We start from the raw sequence: 23,343 nt of genomic DNA, 5'->3' as shown, positions 1-23,343 counted from the left end.
GGAAAGGCTATAAACAGGGACAAGATCTCCTCTTAGAATTAGTATTTTCTATCTACATGACTACCATACTGCCTCAGTGAAGTATAACTGAAAAAAAAACATTCATCACTAGGTTTTCTTCTCCTCAAGTCCATGCACTGATCCTTTTGTTTTACCCACTCTAAAGAAAGTATGAAAATACCCCAAAACTATTTGTGAATAGTGGGCCACTTGTCAATCATGATGATGTCAACAATGCCTGATGTCACTGTGTAGCACGTTAGTAAAGCAGCTGCCTAAATGGTGGCTGACAGATTGGCACTGTGATTGACAGGAGAGCTAGAGTTTACAAATAGTTTTTGGCGTCTGTCAAAAATCAGACTACAGTTACTTTTGTTTAAAATATCTAAATGATGGGTTTTAAAGGATGAATTTTCTCCTTGGAGAAACATCCTGTGGGTGTGGATTTTTAAAACTCAGCATTTAAAATATTGCAGCTGTGGGACACCACAACTTTAATTCAAAAAAAATATTTTACTTATTACAGCAAGCCCTGTAGAAAAGTGTCTTCAGGAGCATAAAGTATTCTTGTAGCAAAGGACAACTTAAAGAATGTTTCATGTGGCTTTCATGAAGTTACTCACATAAAAAAATTACATTTATATAACATCTTATGACATCACATCCAATTAATTATTTTTTGAGGTGGATCAGTTATGCAGATAAATGCAGTGATAATTTGCATAAAGCAAGATCCCACAAATCACAAATGCATTGAATAACCAGTTAATCTATTTCTGGTGAAGGGAGGAACATTGGCGAGAACACCCTAGTCTTCTTACAATGGTGCTATGGGATCCTTTATATTGACCTAAACCAGCATCAGTTTAATTTCTCAACCAAAGGATAGCAGCTTTGAGAATGCAGTACTGCACTGAAGTGTCAACTTAGATTTGTTTAAATTTTGGAGTGAGGTTTGAACCCACACTCTCCTGACTCAGAGACCATAGTGTTACCAGATGAGCCAGGCTGACACTTAGCACATACGTAAAGGACATGAGGAAATGTTACATCGATAGGTTACTGTACTTAGTAACCCTGTAATATCATGAATTTTAGAAGTCAGCCTCCATTTTAATGCCTCTCCAGCGTCCCAATTCTAAAATGCTGGGCATTTGAAATTACACTGCTTCCTGAAGCAGACTAGAAGCTAATGTCAAATAAGGCGTGATTGCTGTTCTCAAATGAGATCATGCATTTCCTCAGAGGATTTTTTTCCGTTTTGCTGACTCTCAAGATTAAAAGGATCATATGTCTTCATTTCTCATCCCAAAATGGATGTCAAATCCAATATACAGATTTAACACATTGTGTACTGGATGCTTTTAGTTAAGGTGGGGTTTACTGTACATGGAATCAAGTTCTTTTTTCAAAGTATTATAACTGACAAGCCAAAAGGTGAGCAATCATAAGAGTGAGGAGGCATGTTCTTTAATAGTGGAGCCACCAAAACACAGGTGAAACAGTGAGTGAGTAGGCTTTGCAGACACTATTTTTCCGTAAGAATCAGAACATTCACTCGCTTTCATGATTTTTCTAATGTATTAAACTCCTAAAAATGATTACTTTGAGAATGACTTTCTTTGCAATAAATCTGGACAATATTTAAAAGAGGAAATCACAAAACATTTCCACCTTTTATTCAGGGCTCAACTGATTCAACTTCAGACAGCAGTATATAATGAGGGACTTTGGACCTGGAATGTCACTGAATAATTTTGCCTTATAAAAACAGCAAGATGAATATACCACAAGGGCAGCATGAACACCAGAAATCAGATAGATTACTACATGCAACGGCATGTCAGGCCGTTTCAAATTTGATTTAAGAAAATTAAACAATTAAAGAGCAACCGTAGTTTTCCATTGGAAAGAAAAGCTCACCCGGTTACTTAACAGAGATTTTATCCCTAATTGTTGAGGGTAAATTCTACAATTCTGCACGCCCAACATTGGGCTGGGCTCAAAAAGAGCACGGGTTGAAGAATTAAGGCCTACAATACTAGAGCCCTAGTTCTGCCTTGCATTCCCTGGGACAGCAGAATCACTGAATTTATCTACTAATATTTAGAAGTAATCAAGCCATCTGTATTGTATATAGGGAAGTGTATAATCTATAATTGATGAAAGTGGGTGTTTAATGTGTTCTCTATATTTTTCAAAACAGTGATAACAGAACATGGTTGCATGTTAAAATGAGTTACCTAGGATCACCATGCTGCTTAAATCTTCTTTGCTGAGACTGATATTGAAGTCAGGGCCTGGTCTTTGACCTGCTGCCTGTAACACATGGTCAATTTCATCACGTACGACTGCAAGGGCTTCTGGGTTCTTCACTAGGTAATACAGGGCCCAGAATACAGCTGGAACTGTGTTTCCGAGAGCAGCCCACAGGAAGGCAAAATGATGTGCTGCGAGAAAATAAGTGAAAAGGAAGATTAATAGCATTTATTACACTGATTAGATTTGCAGTGTGCTAATTAAAAGATGTTAGGACAAAGACCCAGCCAAGGATCAGTGAATGCTAATGAGGACCAATAGGCTTCTGAAGTCTAATTTTCTGCTTAATGAGGACAGTTTCAAAGTAATGTTACATGGAAGGGGAGGGGGGGGGGAATAAATGTGGCTCCGTTAAATCTGCCTCATTATCAGCAATAAGTGCCTTGTTTTACCACATCAGCAAAAAGTTGAATTCAATTATCACAGAAGGCTTTTGTAGGGTGAAAATATTACAATATCGGCTACTTCCAAAGATTATAAAAATATTCAAGGTCACACAATTTTCTTCTAAACATTCAATATTTTTGTGCTTTTGCCTCAAATTAAAATATCTTTATAATATGGTTTTCTGTGTCTGTCATGAATGTTGGGTAGATCATGTACATCAGGCTTCTTTTCCTCCACATTGTTTAACTATGTGAGTCATAAAAAGCTGAATAGGTTTCATTAAGGATGTGCACTCCTCTTCTCCTGATTTGCCTGTACGCCGCATGCCCAGGTGATCCAATAGACCCAGGTGCGAGAACAGGAAATTCTTCCCCAAAATTTGAATATACCAAACGTAAAATCACCCCCAAACTTCACAAATGTAAACTTGTTTCCAACAACTTCTTCACCTTCTCGAAACCACAGGACACACCTCGCTGCCTTTAAACAAATTTTCCCCATAGTTCATGATTTCCACCTGGGCAGCTGACTAATCAGGCTAGAAAAAGTACAAATGCATAGCAACTCAAATGATGACACAGCTGTGGAATGGATATGAGGAATTGGTAACTAAAATAATAATGAGGGAGAGAGCGAGAGGCAGACAAACATTTTCATGTTGAGGGAGTTAAGCTGGGAGGAATGCAGGAGCACCACTGACCAACATCAGCAATTAGAAGGAAGAGCCCAATCCCTATAAATCCAAGGAGCAATACCACGAGAGATCATCAAATATACATATATATATATAAAAATAAAAGGTAGTCAAGCCTTTTTTTCCTTCTCGCGCAGGGAAATCAGAAGAGGAGTGTATATCCCTAATGGAACCCATCCAGCTTTTTAAAATAATTAAATAATGTGGAAGAAATAGCCTGATGTACATGACCTACCCAATAACTCTACTCTCAGGCAATTTTAAACTTCCTTGAATGAATTCAATTCACAGAGAAATGCAAAAATACACTAAATTCATTTTAAAAATAGTAGTGAATGAAATTACATTGTGCTAACTACGATCAAGCCCCAATTTTAATCTTGGGTGGGTTCAGGGTGGTGAGGGGTACCAGGTGGGCAGGTGTTGTTCACATGGGCCATTTTAACTCCTGGGCCTCATTTTATTATTTCAGAAGTGTCTACCAGAACTCACGGGAACAGTCCCTGACAGAAGGTAGGTGCTGAAGGCCACATTGCAGAGCCGATGCCAGTCAGGGAGAGGAGCAAGATCACAACAGGGGAGGCCAAAGAATTCCTTGCAGGCCCCAGAGGATCATTTCTACTCCTCCTGGCCTGCAAGGAATCCTTCCAAACATTAAAAAATGAACTTACCTTGGTCTCTTCTGGCCACACTGCTTCCTCACACCAGATTTCACTGGTGGTTTTGGCAGTGTGCTGGCCTCCAGTTGTTACATTTTAATTGGATCCCTGCCTGCTTGTGACAAGTGGCCTCCACGCTTCTTGAATCCCAACAGTTAAAATTGCAGCAGGTGCCAACGTGCCGGGAAAGCAGAACGAATCCCCCAACCGCCATTTTAGCCACCCGTTTGCAACCTGCGTGGTGGGTTAAAGTCAGGCCTTATATTTGTGTGGACTTCTCATTCAAAAAAAATGGGGTAGAAGAATTTTATGCTAATCATCATGAGTGATGTCAGTACTGGGGAAGTGAACATTTTTACTGGGTACAGCTTCCTGTGCACTATCCAAACAATAATGTGTGCTGTTCAGTTCTCTGACGATTAATTTCAATCAGGACCCATCAGTTATCAGAGAGGCAACTTTCACTCCATTAGTCTGGACTGGGGGATCCAAAGCTAGGCTTCAATGGTGAAGAGATAGCATTCAGTCTCACTGTGACACCCATTCCAACAAATTGTGAAACTTTCAATCTTGTGCATGTGTAAGTTTTTCAATACGGCCTGGATAGGCTAGCAGAATGAGATTGCATTTCTTTTGTAATTTAAAAAAAATGCGACTAGTTTAGTGAAAGATTGTTTTTATACAACTATGCATATTCATTCTTTCCTTGCCTGCTCTTTGATGATCCTGAAGATACGAATACCACTCCAGCAAGTTCTTCCTCTCTTGGATTATTTTTGCCATATTTAGCCGTTGATCCAATTCTCGAGACGTGAAATAACTGATCAGCTCTTTGCGGATCATTTTGGTGTTGCCCATAAGTTCAATGGGGATGCTCGCGACAAGATAGGGAAACATCTTGTCAAACTTAATAAATTTCTCTTTTAACTCAGTGATTTGTTTTTGCTCATTTTTGGGAGCTATTCCATACAGAGATACATAAGTGATTTCAATTATGATACGACAACAGAAATCATACATACGGTCTACTCTCCACTCTGTTGGCCCCACCTGTTCCTGCTTCAGTACACGTTGAAGATTCTTCATCATACTTGCACTTAAAATATTTAATTCATCACCCTGTAGGCAGGAATAGAGCCTGTGGATCTCCTCGCTGGATATTGGTATTTTGGGATCATTTAGAGGAGGGTGGCCAAAAGTGTGTGCTGACAGCGTCAAGGAAAACTGTTCGAAGTCTAATTGCTTGCTGTGCTGAGCCACAGATGGATAAAGGCATGGATTTAAAATAAAGGTAATGTACCTGCCTACAAGAAAGAAAACAAATGTAAGTAGCATAATTTCTCTATCACTTTCAGTTCCATTATACAGAGAGAATGCAACATTGTAAATGTGTAGGTTTGTTGATTACATTACACTCTAAGATTTCTAAAACTCCGGCATTAAATTTGACAGTGAGACAATTCTTTTAAAACAATTGGAACAGTTTATTAAAAAAAAAACACACACACACATGCACATCCATCTTAGTTACAACAGATACAATGAGATTATAATACAGAGTGATATACGTTACTTCCCTTTGGCTGGCTGGTTCAGCAGAGCAAGAAAAATCTTTGGCTGAGTTCTTTATACCTCTCAAAGCCATTGTCCCTCAGAAAGCCTCAGGATTGGGCCTTGGTTTCAGGGCAGTTCCTATTGGCTCTCCTTACACATGTGTCTGCCGAGCCATGTGTCTGCCTGGCTCAGCCGTCTCTTGATTAGCTTAAATGGCTTTCCAATAAACAAAACCCTTGCGGCAGCTCTGTGGGCTTCCATTTTATTTCTTTCAAAACTCAGCCCATGCTGGCAACCTGTGGACTTTCATTTTGTTTCAACACAAACAAGCCTTTCCGTATAATCTACACTTTTAACATTTATACATACACAGAATCAATTTTAATCATTAACATTTTTATTCTTACAATATCTTGAGCTGCCAGATTTGACCCCCCCCCCCGCCCCGCACCAACGATCTACAAAATTCCCAGCAGCACCGGAAACAGGCAGCTCAACTCGCACATTTAAACAACCATCAAAATGGTTTGCACGTCATGCTGGTGACGTTGGACGAGCAACCCGTGTGCTCCGCCCACCATGTGCCCGATGTGTGCTGCATATTAAAACTGTATCCATTGTAACGCATGTGGTCTGTAAACTACAGCTTATTTTTGATCTAATCTATATTGGGTCTTTTCAGATCATCAGCACTATTAATACATCATCACTTCTCTCTAAACCAGATGAACAAGTAGATTAAACTAGATTGGGGGAGGGGTAACTTGTGAGTGGTAATTTACAGAAAGACCTACACTCAGTATATCAGGCAGTAATTGGTTGTTTAGAGTTATTGGTTATATTTGTTCTGAATTAATTCTTTTATCAGTTACCTGAAAAGTCTTAAGAAGCCCAATATCTCCAAATTCCACATTCATAATAGGATGCAAAATGAATGACAGATTTCATTGCCAACAGACCAGTCGAGAGATTCAAAAAAGCTGCATGTAACCGTTGTAGATTCCTAAATTCTTTAAACTCTGATTGAATACCATTGCCTCATCATGGATTCTTACTGTATTAAAGCTATCTACTGCATGCTAATGGTTATGGTTGATTTGGTAACCTAACTAGACATAGAGGCTGAAATTCCTCTGCATTTTGACAGTTTCCCACCGTACTTCCAGTAGGACACCTCATCGCCGAGAGCATGCAGAAACCAAGCGCAGGCAGCGGAAAGAGCATGCAGCAAATCTGTCCCACCCTCCTTTCCCTCAACGACTATCTGTCCCACCTGTGACAGGGACTGTGGTTCTCGTATTGGACTGTTCAGCCACCTAAGGACTCAGTTTTAGAGTGGAAGCAAGTCTTCCTCGATTCCGAGGGACTGCCTATGATATGATGATGATAAGTAGGACAGCAGCAGAACCTCTCAGAATATGGCGGAGACCTGATTACGTGGTTAGGGTTGTAACCTCCACCTGCCCGTGCAAGGCAAATGTCATAGGAGGGCAGAGCCAAGGTCAGGGGCTCCCTACAACGGAAGCCTAGTTCAGTCGGGAGCTGGTGTATCGGTGGATGCCAGTATGCCAAGTGAATCGAGGTGCACCGGCCTCCAGTTGGGCAAATGTGGGCTCCACCTGTGGAGTACAGGTCAGGGAAGTTGTCCTGAATCCCAAAGAAAAGAAAAGAAGGAGGACATGGTTGGAGCCCAGGCAACCCTCTCCTCCCATGACAGGCAGACACATGATTTTCTGGCCGCATGGGGAAGGTGGGCCCTGGAGAGGTGCCTGAAACTGTGGTTATGCTTGCCTACCCCATGCAAATGAGGTGCTCTCCCACTGTCCCCATAAAGTCCAGTGAGGTCAGCTCTGGAGCGCACTGGTGGCTGCGATGACGGTGTAGCACCTGGGATCATGATCCACGGAATTTTGGTTCTGTGGTGTAACAAAAAGTTAAAAAATGTGCTATGTGCTTCTAACATAACAAGGAGAAATCAAATAAGTATTAATAATTGAAGCCAAAACAGCTATCTGCATGTTATTTTCTACATTTTAAAAGCGCCATGTATGGATGTATTAGGTCAGTCAATTTTTGTATGGTGAATATTTAAAATAATAAAATCTAAAAATTCTTCAGAAATAAGTCAATTGTTTTCCTGTCAGCTGCTAAAATCTATGAATACATGGTGTATGCATCAGCTGAAAATAGTTTACCTTTTTTAGCATTTATACTTCATTTCTAGTGGAACATAATAATGGTAAAAAACCTTTCTGGTAGATGTATTCAACAAGGTAGGTTTTTTTTGATGTAACACAGCATTTACGTAATCATTCTCTTATTAGGAAGATTTTGCTGAACTGTTGACAATGATGTACAGTATTGCTTCGCTGGAATGACGTTTAGGGAAAACGATTCTGCTGCACCACCACACAATACCAATTAGAGAACTATTTTCCGCGACAGGTCAGAAATTTACATTGTTTCTCACAGAAAGATGTACTTTTTAATTTCTTTATTAAGATGACATTCATGTCCCTTGCGACTTTTCAGCACGACAATCATTTGCTCGTCATGTCGGAAACTGCAATCAGCGAAATCGCGTTCCAAGACACCGTCATGCCAGCAACTCCAAGCATCGTTTTGTGTTTTCCAATTGAACTGGTTTGGAAAGCATTAATTATAAAAAAAAATACATGTTTTTCACAAGCTTTTTGACACGTTATTTTCAAGATAGAAAATAAACAAAAGATTCCATGGCAGAATCGGCAGAGCTTTCCACACTCAGAATGGTCCAGCCATGGACTGGAAGATATTCTGACCTTTATTCCCAAAGCTAATCTTCAAATGTCTTTCTCTCAGCCTTTGCATGGGAGCTTTGTGCGACTGTGCAATTTTCTTGAGAAAACTTTACTGTCATTCCTTAAATACAACAGTTACTAGAAAATTGCTGGCTGTACCACGAACACAAAAAGAATTTACAGCACTATTTGTTAGTGGCAGCCCTGGCTGTGCTGTATTTGAAAACTCACCTGCGATATACACTGTGAAGATGTCTCCCCATTTCTGCTGACGAGAAATAAGAAATCCTAAAGGATCTTGAGTGAACTCAATTGCGTTTCCAAAAAATGGAATCCAGCTTAGTTCTAGTGGTGGCTCTCCAGGTCTAGATTCAAAAGAGAGAGAAGGGAAACATAATTTCTCAAAAAAATCAACAGAATATTGCTGTAAAGTGAGTTAACTCTTCAAGAACTCTTGTAGTATTTTTTTCTTCCAGACAATAAATAAGGAGAAATATTCTTGGTTATTATATTACTGCAACTGTTTTGTAATATTGAGTATAATAGTTTCACAGCAAATACTGTCAAATGCTTATTGTTCCCCCTCTTTTTAAAATGTATTTTAACACCATAAAGTAATAAGACTATGTATTCCTTTTAGGCACTTTTATATCTGGTACTTTTGTAGGACAGGTCACAGGAGAATGATACCCATATACCACCTCCTCAGTTTTTCAAAACTAAAATTATATCCTGCTGACACAATCATAGACCTGTGGGCCCACAAATCTATTGTCAGCATAGGGGAAACAATTTTGGCAATTTAAATGCAGGGCCTAATGCACAGATGTTGCTCTCCTGTAACTCAAAATACAGAAGAACCAGGTATAAAAGTGCCTCTTTCAATCTTTTGTTGTGAAAGTTTGCGTAAGGCCCCTTACTTTTGACAAACTCTGATTTCTGTTAAAGCTAAAATGCCCCAACCTGAATTTTCAAGTTTTGAAATGCAATTTAAAACTTGATACCTGTAATCAAAATAAAATTGCAAAAGTGATCAATTTCAAAGAGGCCAAACTCTGGAACCGTTTTATTTATGAGGCCTTGCTATTCGTAAATTGGCTGCCATGTTTCTCTACATTATAACAGTCACTACAATGCATTAGCTGTACTCACACATACACTCACACACACATTCCAGCGGTGTAACAAGATCGTGATTAGAAGTGAGGTTGGAGGCGAATTCTGTGCCCCCCGCTCTTCCACCCACCCACTCCAGGGATGCTGAACCCGATTGTAGCACCCACCTACTTTACTGGCTGAGATCAGATAAATGAGTACCGATTGAGTATCAATCCAGAAACCTCCTGGCTTGTATGGCTTAGTTAATGTGTTTTAACCTACTGAGCTATCGACCGAGTAAAATCATGTGTTTTCAACAGAAACGGCACTTGTTGTCACGCTTCCTGTGAATTCCAAAACCAGGATTTTAATATTCAGTCCAAAACAAGAAAAAAAAGCTAATTTCATACTTTATACAGAAAATTAGCAATAATGCATCAAAGCAAATTTAAGTGAAAGTTAAGCATCTGAGGGCAAGGTTTAGCCAATTAACAGTACGCTCAAAAGCTCTCAATAAAACAAGACCAGAGGTAATGTGGTGAGAGATTCAACAAGGACTGAGTTAAAGGGAACCATAGGAAGTCTGTTTAGGCCTGATATTAAATGGGGTAGTTTTGATCAGGGCAGCTAGTCATGCAATTTATACCACAAATGTTTTTAACAGATAATTATCAGGGCTCTGAATGGTCCGTGTAATAGAAGGAAAGGTATTGGGTGCAGAAAATGGACACAATGCTTGTGGAAGGATAAAAATCAGAGAAACTGAACAAACATTACTGTAGGAGAAGAAGGGACAATGCTTAGATCACTGTTTCAGCTGTTCCTTCCCCAAACACTTTTTCTCCAAGAACTTTTTAAAAGTACAAAATAAATCATATTTGCCATATTATATCAGCTGAATAGTTGGTCTGAAAATTGAAAAATTAGTACCGCTTTAATATTAATACCATTGTACTATGTACAATGAAACTAACTCATAAAATAATGCAAGTTAGAAGAATGATCTAAAAAAAGATAAAGATTTTAGTACTATAATACAGTTGTGGATTTGTAAGGTTTGATTTATAAAAAAATTAGTTGAAAGTAGCATTCAGTTTTATGTTGGATATGTTTGTACTGAAAAAAAATGCTTTGATCCAATTCCAACCTTACTACAACTTTCACCATTTTAATAAGCTAATTTTACAGTCAAGTGGTAACAGAAAGCTATGAATCAATGCCTTTAATTAGTCAATAACGTTCAGTATAACTGTTCAATTTAAAAAGGTTACTGCTGATTCTTCATAGCATGACATTATTTCTCGATTAACTTTAATGTAATACAACACATAATTACAGTTGATCTTGTTACATTTTAAGGACTTAAAAACAAAAAATTAAACATAAAAAATTGTGTTTGCAATTATAAATATATAATATTGAACAAAAGGAAGATATTACTTAGAAAGATAAATCTGTATTTCACCACAAATACTAAGATCATTACCTGTACAGGATTGTATTTTGCCCATTTTTGTTAAAATTATGATTTACTGATCTCTTTGTCCCCAGATAAATATCTCTGCAGGCTTTATTTAAAATATATATTATAATATGAATTAGAGTCTTAAAATCCAATACTTTCAGTTTAAACAATTCAATAAAAGCAGTATTGGACATTACCCGTTATTTAACCAATAGTAAGTGACCAAGGTATAAAATTCTAATCCTTTGATCTTAAACACAGCCAAATGGTTTATTGATGTTAGATAATTGAATGCTGCTGCATGTAATGTAGGTCATTTTATAATCCAACTGGTAAAAAAATAAAATTGGGAAGCTGATTTAACATTTTAGAGGAATGTGTTATGCAATTTTATTGAATATTTAAAACAAAATAATTTTCTTGAACTTAATTCTGTTACCTTCATAAATTTTGAAATTATATTAAAGGAAAAGGTGTAACAAAAATTTCAAATAAATAGATTTACTACTGGAGGTTAAAGTAATTTAATTAATAAGATTAACATTTTTCAGTAAAATCAAGGCTTTAATGCATTTTAAAAATGTAATTTATAAAGGTCTAACAACAGGGCAAATTAAAAGATCTAGTTTTCAATGGATGGCTGTAGGAAGATTTTCACTGGTTTCCATTCTAACCATTATGATAATTTTATAAAGAAAAACAATATATCTCGTCAACCTAGAATTCCTCATTTAGTTTGGCACCATCATGGTTTTCAAATTGGTTTTGCCAGTAGAAAAGGAGAGATTACAAACATCAGCAAAGAAAATTGCAGCGTATAAAACAGTTACCTTCAAGCCCTATAAAGGCAATAATAATTTTACACCTCATGTTATTGCTCTGAAATCAGTGAATTTCAACAATGCTAATTTACACTTTGTGCCTCGTACGTAGAACTGCTTTGTTTCACCATTTTCATTTGTAAATTTATTACCCTGACTTCTGTTGTTAATGAGCTTTCGTCACCCTCCTAATATAGTAGATTTATTTGTGTGAATTAGCAGAGTTCACGCTGCCTTTTGGGACCATACTTTTCTTCCTGCTGCGTTGATGTGTTCTCGGGCAGTGGCTCTTATGTATTTTTCCTTCTCTTTAGCAGTGTAATGTTGTAATTTCAATATCCCCATGTAAAATATACAGATGCATCTTACCTTATTATTTAAAAGATATTTGTTTAAATCTTTAAATTTGCATTCAAATTTTAGTATTATATACTCTGCATGAATCAGTAATTAAAACAAAGTTCTGTGGCATTATTTTAAATAATAAAAGCATTAAGCTTTTATCTCAAAGGTTTTGAGTAAAGCCCCTGTTACAACCTGTAGTATGGACTGTTGAAATAAATAGGATTGCTCTGGCAACACTTGGCAATCAGCCTTGTTCCTTAACTATCAATTTAACTTGATTGTTCCTTTCTACTGCTGAAATATTTTCCTTGATGTTACTATTCATTGGTGATTGATATTTTGATTTTTGGACTTTATTTTCAAAAAATAACAATTGCAGAAAACAGTTAACTTCTAAATGAGCTTTAAGCAATAAATGTTCTTGTTTTGTTTAACCACATTTTTAAAAAAGCATATATTATATTTTGAGGCTGCCACTGTAGCATAATCCAGTAATTTTGTTTGTTCAATAACTGTACCGCTAGTGTGTTTCTTGTACTGAGCTTTAACTGACACTAATGGATATGCCATGGCACTATTCATGGTAGATCAGGAACATTATACCATGTAATGCATAAATTATTTTGCTACTAAAGTGCAGCTGTGTGTAACTTAGTGTGTTCCTTTAATGCCATGAGGTGTAATTGCTGTGCCTTACTGGGCCAGTGAGAGGCTAATTGTTGTTTAGCAAATCCACAGCTCTAGCCGACCTTTTTTTAAAGTGTGACTCCTGAAGCCAACTCAAAGGCATTTTTTATTGGTGGGGAGGTGTACTTGCTCTCCCTTTTAAACACTTTTTAAACATATTATGCAGAAAGCGGCATGTGTGACACCTTAAGTGTAATAGGCACATCTCAAAACGTTTATATTACTAATAGGCCTCTCGTGGTGTTGCTCATGTTGAGGCAGAAGATTCTATTTCTTATAAAAATAGATGTGCTTATGCGACCTAAGGCATAACATCGTGGCTACTGATTTAGAATGACTGCATAAGTCAAATTCAACATTTTTTAAAATGTATGCTAAGATTTTTACTGGTGCGGTTTAAAAATGAGTTTTACAATTTTGGCTATTTTTCTGTCACAATTGTAAATGTGAAGTCCTTATATCTATTATATACTGCATCAAATTCAATATGTAGGGTATGCACCTCATTGAAAACATTCTAAGTAACTGCAGTGCCAGTGACATCTGTAGATCACACGATAATAGGTATTTTCAATGTTAAAGGTGTCACACTGCAACACGCAATATCTATTATTTAATAACTAGAGTATAGTACCCTAAGGTTAGGCAATATGGCCACCGGCTTCCCAGAGCTCAAAATGCTTTCTGAAATTTTTTTCCAACTACCAATTTTTTAATATACAAAATAAGGGTTTAAACAACATGTTTAAAACATATATATATATATCATAATAACATGAATCAGCTTATCAATTGAACTGGTCTGTGTGTCTCTTAATATCTTCAAAATTTTTACTTGAAGACCTCAACCTGTCTCAAAAGCCTGGGTTTAGTCTTGATCATTTTGCCCAGCGCTATGACTCTGTGAGCTGAATTTTGGTTGTACAGTGTGAGCAAGTGCAGTATTCTCATGGTCTATAATCATCTGATGCCACATCTTTCCGAGCACTTTCTAAATACCCACAGGTGAAAGTATCTGAGCTGGTACCTGGGAATGAAGAAGCAAGTGCCACAGGAAGTGAGTTGGAAGGAGTTGGAACAGGAGCTCATGGATGGGCTTCGGTCAATGTTCCTCTCCCTTTTCATTGTGATCCTCCTTGTTTTGCTCCTTATTTTCATAGTTTACAAGGAGGTAGTTGTGTCTGTGCTATTCTTCCTACTTATCATCTGCCAGTACCACCTCTCTCCAGATGGCATGAGTGAGATTCCAGGCAGGTTTGCTAGCATGGACACAGTCTGTGTCTTCTTGGTTCAATTTCTTCCAGGAGGGTTTGGAGGTCCGAGTCTGTAAAATTCTGGATTCTTTTATGTCACCTGCAATGGCTTCTCTTCCCACTCCCACATTGTTACCTCTGGGCTCCCCCAAGGATCTAGCCTTGCCCGCCCCCTCCCCTATTTCTCATCTCTATGCTGCTCCTCAGCGACATCATCGGAAACACTGAGTCAGTTTCCACATGTACGCTGACGACATCCAGCTCGACCCCTCCACGGTCTCTCAATTGTCAGACTGCTTGTCTGACATCCAGTACTGGATGAGGAGAAATTTTCTCCAATTAAATATTGGGAAGACCGAAGCCATTGTCTTTGGTCCCCACCACAAACTCCGTTCCCCAGCCATCAACTCCATCTCTCTCCCTAGCATCTGTCTGAGGCGGAACCAGACTGTTCTCAACCTCTATCATATTTGACCCTGAAATGAGCTTCTGACCACATTCCTGCTGCATAATTAAGACCGCCTATTTCTATCTCCGTAACATTGCCCATCTCCGCCCCTGCCTCAGCTAATTTGCTGCTGAAACCCTCATACATGCCTTTGTTACATCTAGACTTGACTATTCCAACGCAAGGCTGGCTGGCCTCACACCTTTTACCAAACTTGAGATTGTCCAAAACGCGCACCAAGTGCAATTCACCCATCAACCCTGTGCTCGCTGACCTTCATTGGCTCCCGGTTAAGCAACGCCTCGATTTAAAAATTCTCATCCTTGTTTTCAAATCCCTCCATGGCCTCGCACATCCCTATCTCTGTAATCTCCTCCAGAACCACAAACTCCCGAGATATGTGCGCTCTTCAAATTCTGCCCAGAAGCATCCCTGATTATAATCACTCCACCATCACTCCTCCACCAAGGCAGAATATTATCTGAATGGCGGAAGATTAGGAAAAGGGGAGGTGCAACGAGACCTGTGTGTCATGGTACATCAGTCATTGAAAATTGGCATGCAGATACAGCAGGCGGTAAAGAAGGCAAATGGTAAGTTGGCCTTCATAGCGAGAGGATTTGAGTAAAGGAGCAGGGAGGTCTTACTGCAGTTGTACAGGGCCTTGGTGAGGCCACACCTGGAATATTGTGTTAAGTTTTGGTCTCCTAATCTGAGGAAGGATGTTCTTGCTATTGAGGGAGTGCAGTGAAGGTTCACCAGACTGATTCCCGGGACGGCAGGACTGACATATGAAGAAAGACTGGATCGACTAGACTTATATTCACTGGAATTTAGAAGAATGAGAGGGGACCTCATAGAAACATATAAAATTCTGACGGGATTGGACAGGTTAGATGCAGGAAGAATGTTCCCGATGTTGGAGAAATCGAGAACCAGGGGTCACAGTCTCAGATTAAGGGGTAAGCCATTTACGACCGAGATGAGGAGAAACTTCTTCACTCAGAGAATTGTGAACCTGTGGAATTCTCTACCACAGAAAGTTGTTGAGGCCAGTTCGTTATATATATTCAAAAGGGAGTTAGACGTGGCCCTTACAGCTAAAGGGATCAAGGGGTATAGAGAGAAAGCAGCAATACGGTACTGAAGTTGCATGATCATATTGAATGGTGGTGCAGGCTCGAAGGGCCGAAGGGCCTACTCCTGCACCTATTTTCTATGCTTCTATGTTTCTCGGCCCCATGCTCTGAAATTCCCTCCCTAAACCTCTCCGCCTCTCTACCGCTCTTTCCGCCTTTAAGACGCTACTTAAAACCTATCTCTTTGACCAAGCTTATTTTCAGCATGTCATGTATTTCACCATCTTGCAATGACAATAGTTATGTAACTGTAACTCATGCACACTGTACCTGTATCCTTGAAACGCACACCCTGACCACAGAGGGGTGAGCTTACGGGAGACACTCGTCACCTGGGTTTCATGGTATAAAAGGGGAGGTCCCACCCAGGGTCAGCACTCTTTGGTCCTGGGAATAAAGTGAAGGTCACAGAGTGACCGTGTCTGATATATACATGCCTCGTGTGAGTTTGTAACAAGGTGCAGAGACACCACATCTGGTGACGAGAAACGGGAATCACCAAACTATGAGAATGGCCACCGGTGGCACATGGGAACGCTACTGTATGGGTGAGGACTGGGACGACTTTGTGGAAAGACTCCAGCAGAGCTTTGTCACAAAGGACTGGCTGGAAGAGGCAGCGGCTGACAAGCGGAGGACGCATCTACTGACCAGCTGTGGTCCACAGACGTATGTGCTGATGAAAGACCTGCTCGCACCCCAAAAGCCAGTGGACAAGTCCTTCGAAGAGCTCAGCCAGCTGATCAGTGAGCATCTCAAGCCGGCAAGTAGCGTATACATAGCCCGGCACCGATTCTACTCTCCCCGGCGTTGGGAGGGTCAAAACGTCTCGGACTTCGTGGCAGAACTGTGGCATTTGGCCAGTCTCTGTAAGTTCTCCAATGCCTGCAGGAGGGAGATGTTAAGGGACTTTTTCATCGAGGGCATTAATCATGCCGGCATTTTCAGGAAGCTCATAAAGACTAAGGACTTGACTTTAGAAGGGGCGGCGTTGATAGCTCAGACCTTTATGGCAGGGGAAGAAGAGACCAAGCTAATTTACGCACGCAGCCCTGGTTTTAATGTTATGATGAACCAGGGAGTTAATGTTGTAAAAGTGATACAGGACCCAGAACACAGAACCGCAGCCAGGCAAGGGCAATTCGACACCACCCTGGCAGCAACAAGCTCCAGGGTGGGCCCGCAACAGGGACAATGGAAAGGGGATCGACAATTCACGCCATCACGAGGAACAATGCATCCCGTGATGGGACCATTCAGAGTGCTTAGAAACAGCCAAACAGGCCATCAGAGAGGAATGCCTGGGAAGTGCCATTTTGTTAACAGCAATCTCAGCTCATGCTGGAGGTGTGGGAGTAGACACATTGCCAAAAGCTACAGGTTCCAGCTTTATACCTGTAGGATTTGTAATGTCAGTGGACACTTGGCCAGGATGTGCAAAAAGGCAGTAGCGAGGCTAGTCTGTGAGACAGAGGAACCAGACGAGGGGTCTGCAATGCAGGATGAAGCCTGTGGAACAACCATGGATGCGGAAGTTCAGAGAGTTCATGTGGTTGATGTCCACAGCTCATACACAAAAACGCTACCCGTGATGATGAAAGTCTTACTGAATGGCATCCCGGTGCACATGGAGCTGGATATGGGAGCTAGCCAGTCTCTCATGAGTGCCTAACAGTTTGAGAGACTATGGCCACACAGAGCTAGCAGGCCCAAACTGGAACGCATTGAGACGCAGCTACGTACGTACACCAAAGAGATCATCCCAGTGCTGGGCAGTGCAAACTTGGTGGTAACGCATAATGGATTACAGAACCGGCTGCCACTCTGGATTGTTCCGGGAAATGGCCCCGCGCTTTTGGGGAGGAGTTGGCTAGCTGAGATGAATTGGAAATGGGGGGATGTGCACGCCATTTCATCCGTGGAGCGAAGTTCATGCTCACAGGTCCTGCAAAAATTGGAGTCACTGTTTCAACCCGGTGTCGATACGTTCAAGGGCACTAAAGTAGTGATATACATCACTCTGGCCAGACCAGTGCACCACAAAGCCAGAGCGGTGCCGTACGTGATGCGTGAGAAATTTGAAAGTGAACTGGACAGGCTGCTCAGAGAGGGCATAATTTCAGCCATTGAATTCAGCGATTGGTCCCATCGTTCCCGTCCTCAAAGCAGATGGCTCGGTTAGGATTTGTGGCGACTACAAAGCCACCATCAACCGAGTGTCGCTGCAAGACCAATACCTGCTTCCGAGAGCGGAGGACCTCTTTGTCACGCTGGCAGGTGGAAAGCTGTTCACGAAGCTGGACCTCACTTCGGCCTACATGACTCAGAAACTGACTGAAGATTCCAAGCTTCTGACCACCATCACGACGCACAAAGGATTATTTGTCTACAACAGGTGCCCGTTTGGCATTCATTTGGCAGCGGCCATCTTTCAGTGAAACATGGAAAGCTTGCTCGTCCATCCCTGGAACAGTCGTATTCCAAGACGACATCCATATAACGGATCGAGACACCAAGGAACACCTCTGCATCCTGGAGGAGGTGCTATGCCGATTGGATCGGGTAGGCTTGCGGCTGAAAAAGGCCAAGTGCGTGTTTTTGGCCCCAGAGGTTGAGTTCCTGGGCAGGAGGGTTGCCGCAGACGGGATCTGGCCCATGAATCAAAAACGGAGGCGATTCGCCGGGCGCCCAGGCCCAGCAACACGTCGGAGTTGCGATCATTCCTGGGACTTTTGAACTATTTTGGGAACTTTCTGCCGAACTTAAGCACATTGTTGGAGCCATTACACATGCTCCTCCGTAAAGGTTGTGAATGTTTTTGGGGGGATTGTCAAGAACGGGCTTTCAATAAGGCGAGGAACCTGCTGTGTTCCAACAAACTGTTGACTTTGTATGACCCCTGTAAAAAACTGGTTTTAACATGCGATGCGTCATCCTACGGGGTTGTGTGTGTGTTGCAGCAGGGTAACGATGACGGCTGACTCCAAACGGTGGCTTACGCCTCCAGGTCGCTCTCCCAGGCAGAGTGTGGATACGGCATGGTCAAGAAGGAGACACTCGCGTGTGTGTACGGTGTGAAAAAGATGCACAAGTACCTTTTCGGTAGATAGTTCGAGCTAGAGACGGACCACAAGCCGTTAACATCCCTGTTGGCCGACAGCAAGGCTGTTAACGCTAAAGCGTCAGCTCGCATAAAGCGATGGGCCCTCACGCTGGCTGCGTATGGCTACACCATACGGCACCGGCCAGGCACCGAAAATTGCACTGAAACACTCGGCAGGCTCCCACTGGCCACCACCGAGGGGGCGTCAGAGCAGAGCGCCGAGATGGTCATGGCAGTTGAGGCTTTTGACACTGCGGGCTCCCCCATCACAGCCCGACAGATCAAACTCTGGACCAACAGAGACCCCCTCCTATCCATGATAAAGAAATGTGTCCTGACTGGGAATTGGGAGCCCGCACATAGGGCGTGCCCCGAGGAAGTCAGTCCGATTCAGAGACGGATGGATGAACTCTCCATCCAAGCCAACTGCCTGTTATGGGGCAGCTGGGTAGCCATGCCCCAGAAAGGAAGGGAAGCGTTCATCAGGGAACTCCACAGCGAGCACCCTGGCATCGTGTTAATGAAGGCCATTGCCCGGTCACATGTATGGTGGCCGGGGATTGACTCAGACCTGGAACACTGGGTTCGCAGGTGCACGACGTGTGCCTAGCTAGGCAATGCCCCCAGGGAGACTCCACTCAGCCAGTGGCCTTGGCCCACCAGGCCATGGTCACGTATTCACATAGTCTATGCGGGCTCATTCATGGGGAAAATGTTCCTGATCGTAGTCGATGCATACTCGAAGTGGATCGAATGCATCATATTGAACTCATGCACGACATCCATCACAGTGGAGCGTCTGTGTACGGTTTTTGCGACCCACGGCTTGCCGGACATCCTGGTTAGTGATAATGGTCCGTGTTTTACCAGCCATGAATTCCAGGAGTTTATGTTGGGCAATGGGATCAAGCACGTCCGGACAGCGCCGTTCAAGCTGGCTTCCAATGGCCAGGCGGAACGGGCAGTCCAAGTCATAAAGCAGGGCATGCTACGCATCCAAGGACCCTCCCTTCAGTGCCGCCTATCGTGCCTCCTGCTGGCCTACAGGTCCCGGCCGCACTCGCTCACGGGAGTCCCGCCAGTGGAACTCCTCATGAAATGCACGCTCAAGATGCGGCTGTCCCTCATTCATCCAGACCTGGCAGACATTGTTGAGGGCAAGCGCCAGTACCAAACCGAGCTCCATGATCAAGGCTCAAGGGGGAGGTGTATAGAAATAGATGACCCGGTATTTGTTCTTAACCATGCTTTCGGGCCCAAATGGCTTGAGGGCACCATAATTGGCAAAGAAGGAAACAGGGTCATGGTGGTCAGACTAAACAATGGGCAGATATGCCGCAAACACTTGGACCAAGTAAAGACAAAGTTCAGCATAGACACGGAGGAACCGGAAGAAGAGCATGGTGAGATAGCACCCACACCACTGCCAGCGCACGAGCAACAAAGACAGCCCTCAGCATGCATAGTCCCTGCGGCCAGCCTGGACAGGCCGGAATCACCTCAAATGACAGAGACGCGTGCTGAGGCTCAGCCACCAGAGCCACAACTGCAGTGCCCCACGAGAGAGCGTCGACCACCCGATAGACTTAACCTCTGAAACTAAAAAGACTCAAGGGGGGAGGTGATGTCATGTATTTCATCATCTTGCAATGACAATAGTTATGTAACTGTAACTCATGCACACTGTACCTGTATCCTTGAAATGCACACCCTGACCACAGGGGGTGAGCTTGCGGGAGACACTCCTCACCTGGGTTTCCAGGTATAAAAGGGGAGGTCCCACCCAGGGTCAGCACTCTTTGGTCTTGGGAATAAAGTGAAGGTCACAGAGTGACCGTTTCTGATATATATTTATGCCTCGTGTGAGTTTGTAACAATGTGTAGAGACACCACACAGCAGATATTTATATAAATATATTTACATAATTTTAATTTTTAATGTCCTCCCCTTTGATTCACATTTTTGTGTTGACTGCAGGATTCAGCGGTGTGACTAACAGTCAAGCTGGGAACTCAGGCTAATTAAATATTACTCGGAAAAAATTTACATTTCAGGTCGGCGTTTGTTTACACGTCAGTTTAATGAAAATATACAGTGAAAATGCTGACATGTTTTAAGATTCTCCCAGCACATGAAGTAAGGAAAATATAGTCACTATTAAAAATGTTCCAAATGTTGTTCATTAGCGTAAAATGGAATTTATGCCGCCACATTAACCAAGTGCTTTTCCAGTTCTGACGAAGGGTCACAGACCCGAAACATTAACTCTGTTTCTCTCCACAGATGCTGTCTGACCTGCTGAGATTTCCAGCATTTTCTGTTTTTATTTCAGATTTTCAGCAACTGTAGTATTTTGCTTTTGTGTTAACCAAGTGCTTGCTGGGTTTCTTTAACACAAAGAAATTACCCACATTTAACAATTGTAAAAACATTTTCTTTTAGAATTTAGACATTTTATTTCACATTTTGAAGGTTTTTTCCCTACTCATCTTTCGAATTTTCCTGTTCGACACGTCATTCCCCAAATGAGGATATGGGCAGCTTACCTGCTGTTAGATTGCTGCGAGTGCAAAAACTATCGAGCTGTAATAGTGGGGGATTTCAACTAGCCTAATTTTAATTGGGAAAAAAGTTGTGTGAATGGTACAGAGGGTATGGAATTTCTAAAATGAATTCAGGAAAGCTTCTTTAGTCAATATGTAACAAGCCCAACAAGGGAGGGGGCGGTTCTGGACTTGGTTTTGGGAAATGAATAGGGGCAGATGGAAGGGGTATCAGTGGGAGAGCATTTTGGTGCTAGTGATCATAATTCAGTAAGATTTAGGGTAGTTATGGAAAAGGACATAGGTAGACCAAGAAAAAAGGTTCTCAATTGGAGTAAAGCCAATTTTGCTGAGTTGAGATGGGATTTGGCCAAAGTGGACTGTAAATGGCTACTTGATGGTAAATCAGTGTCAGAGCAGTGGGCGGCATTCAAGGAGGAGATCCTGAGGGTACAGAGCAAGTATCTTAATAAAAGAACATAAGAATTAGGAACAGGAGTAGGCCATCTAGCCCCTCGAGCCTGCTCCACCATTCAACAAGATCATGGCTGATCTGGCCGTGGACTCAGCTCCACTTACCCGCCCGCTCCCTGTAACCCTTAATTACCTTATTGGTTAAAAATCTATCGATCTGTGATTTGAATACATTCAATGAGCTAGCCTCAACTGCTTCCTTGGGCAGAGAATTCCACAGATTCACAACCCTCTGGGAGAAGAAATTCCTTCTCAACTCGGTTTTAAATTGGCTCCCCCATATTTTGAAGCTGTGCCCCCTAGTTCTAGTCTCCCCGACCAATGGAAACAACCTCTCTGCCTCTATCTTGTCTATCCCTTTCATTATTTTAAATGTTTCTATAAGATCACCCCTCATCCTTCTGAACTCCAATGAGTAAAGACCCAGTCTACTCAATCTATCATCATAAGGTAACCCCCTTATCTCTGGAATCAGCCTAGTGAATCATCTCTGTACCCCCTCCAAAGCTAGTATATCCTTCCTTAAGAAAGGTGACCAAAACTGCACGCAGTACTCCAGGTGCGGCCTCACCAATACCCTATACAGTTGCAGCAGGACTTCCCTGCTTTTGTACTCCATCCCTCTTGCAATGAAGGCCAACATTCCATTCGCCTTCCTGATTACCTGCTGCACCTGCAAACTAAATTTTTGGGATTCACGCACAAGAACCCCCAGGTCCCTCTGCACCGCAGCATGTTGTAATTTCTCCCCATTCAAATAATATTCCCTTTTACTGTTTTTTTTCCCCAAGGTGGATGACCTCACATTTTTCGACATTGTATTCCATCTGCCAAACCTTAGCCCATTCGCTTAACCTATCTAAATCTCTTTGCAGCCTCTCTGTGTCCTCTACACAACCCGCTTTCTCACTAATCTTTGTGTCATCTGCAAATTTTGTTACACTACACTCTGTCCCCTCTTCCAGGTCATCTATGTATATTGTAAACAGTTGCGGTCCCAGCACCGAACCCTGTGGCACACCACTAACCACCGATTTCCAACCCGAAAAGGACCCATTTATCCCGACTCCCTGCTTTCTGTTAGCCAGCCAATTCTCTATCCATGCTAATACATTTCCTCTGACTCCGCATTCCTTTATTTTCTGCAGTAACCTTTTGTGTGGCACCTTATCGAATGCCTTTTGGAAATCTAAATACACCACATCCATTGGTACACCTCTATCCACCATGCTCGTTATATCCTCAAAGAATTCCAGTAAATTAGTTAAACATGATTTCCCCTTCATGAATCCATGTTGCGTCTGCTTGATTGCATTATTCCTATCTAGATGTCCCGTTATTTCTTCCTTAATGATAGCTGCAAGCATTTTCCCCACTACAGATGTTAAACTAACCAGCCTATAGTTATCTGCCTTTTGTCTGCCCCCTTTTTTAAGCAGAGGCGTTACATTAGCTGCTTTCCAATCCACTGGTACATCCCCAGAGTCCAGAGACTTTTGGTAGATTATAACGATTAAAGTAAGGGTGGGGCTAACAAATCTAGAGCCCCCTGGATGTCAAGGGACATACAGGG

General features: G+C 41.9%; 1 protein-coding gene across 1 annotated transcript in view; it reads right to left on the bottom strand.

Moving 5' to 3' along the window:
• cyp7b1 (cytochrome P450, family 7, subfamily B, polypeptide 1) overlaps positions 1–23,343 on the bottom strand; it is a 275,831-nt gene that overhangs the window by 11,750 nt on the left and 240,738 nt on the right. Inside the window, exons 2-4 of the mRNA XM_070891825.1 lie at positions 8,625–8,758; positions 4,770–5,363; positions 2,244–2,450 (exon numbers count right to left, since the gene is read on the bottom strand). Of these exons, the coding sequence (XP_070747926.1) occupies positions 2,244–2,450; positions 4,770–5,363; positions 8,625–8,758 (935 nt within the window). The remainder of the gene's footprint in view (positions 1–2,243; positions 2,451–4,769; positions 5,364–8,624; positions 8,759–23,343) is intronic.

Source organism: Pristiophorus japonicus, chromosome 1 (genome assembly GCF_044704955.1).
Source record: "Pristiophorus japonicus isolate sPriJap1 chromosome 1, sPriJap1.hap1, whole genome shotgun sequence".
NCBI lineage: Eukaryota > Metazoa > Chordata > Chondrichthyes > Pristiophoridae > Pristiophorus > Pristiophorus japonicus.
Note: the sequence above shows the minus strand (reverse complement) of the source record. Positions and strands in the feature narration are given on the sequence as shown.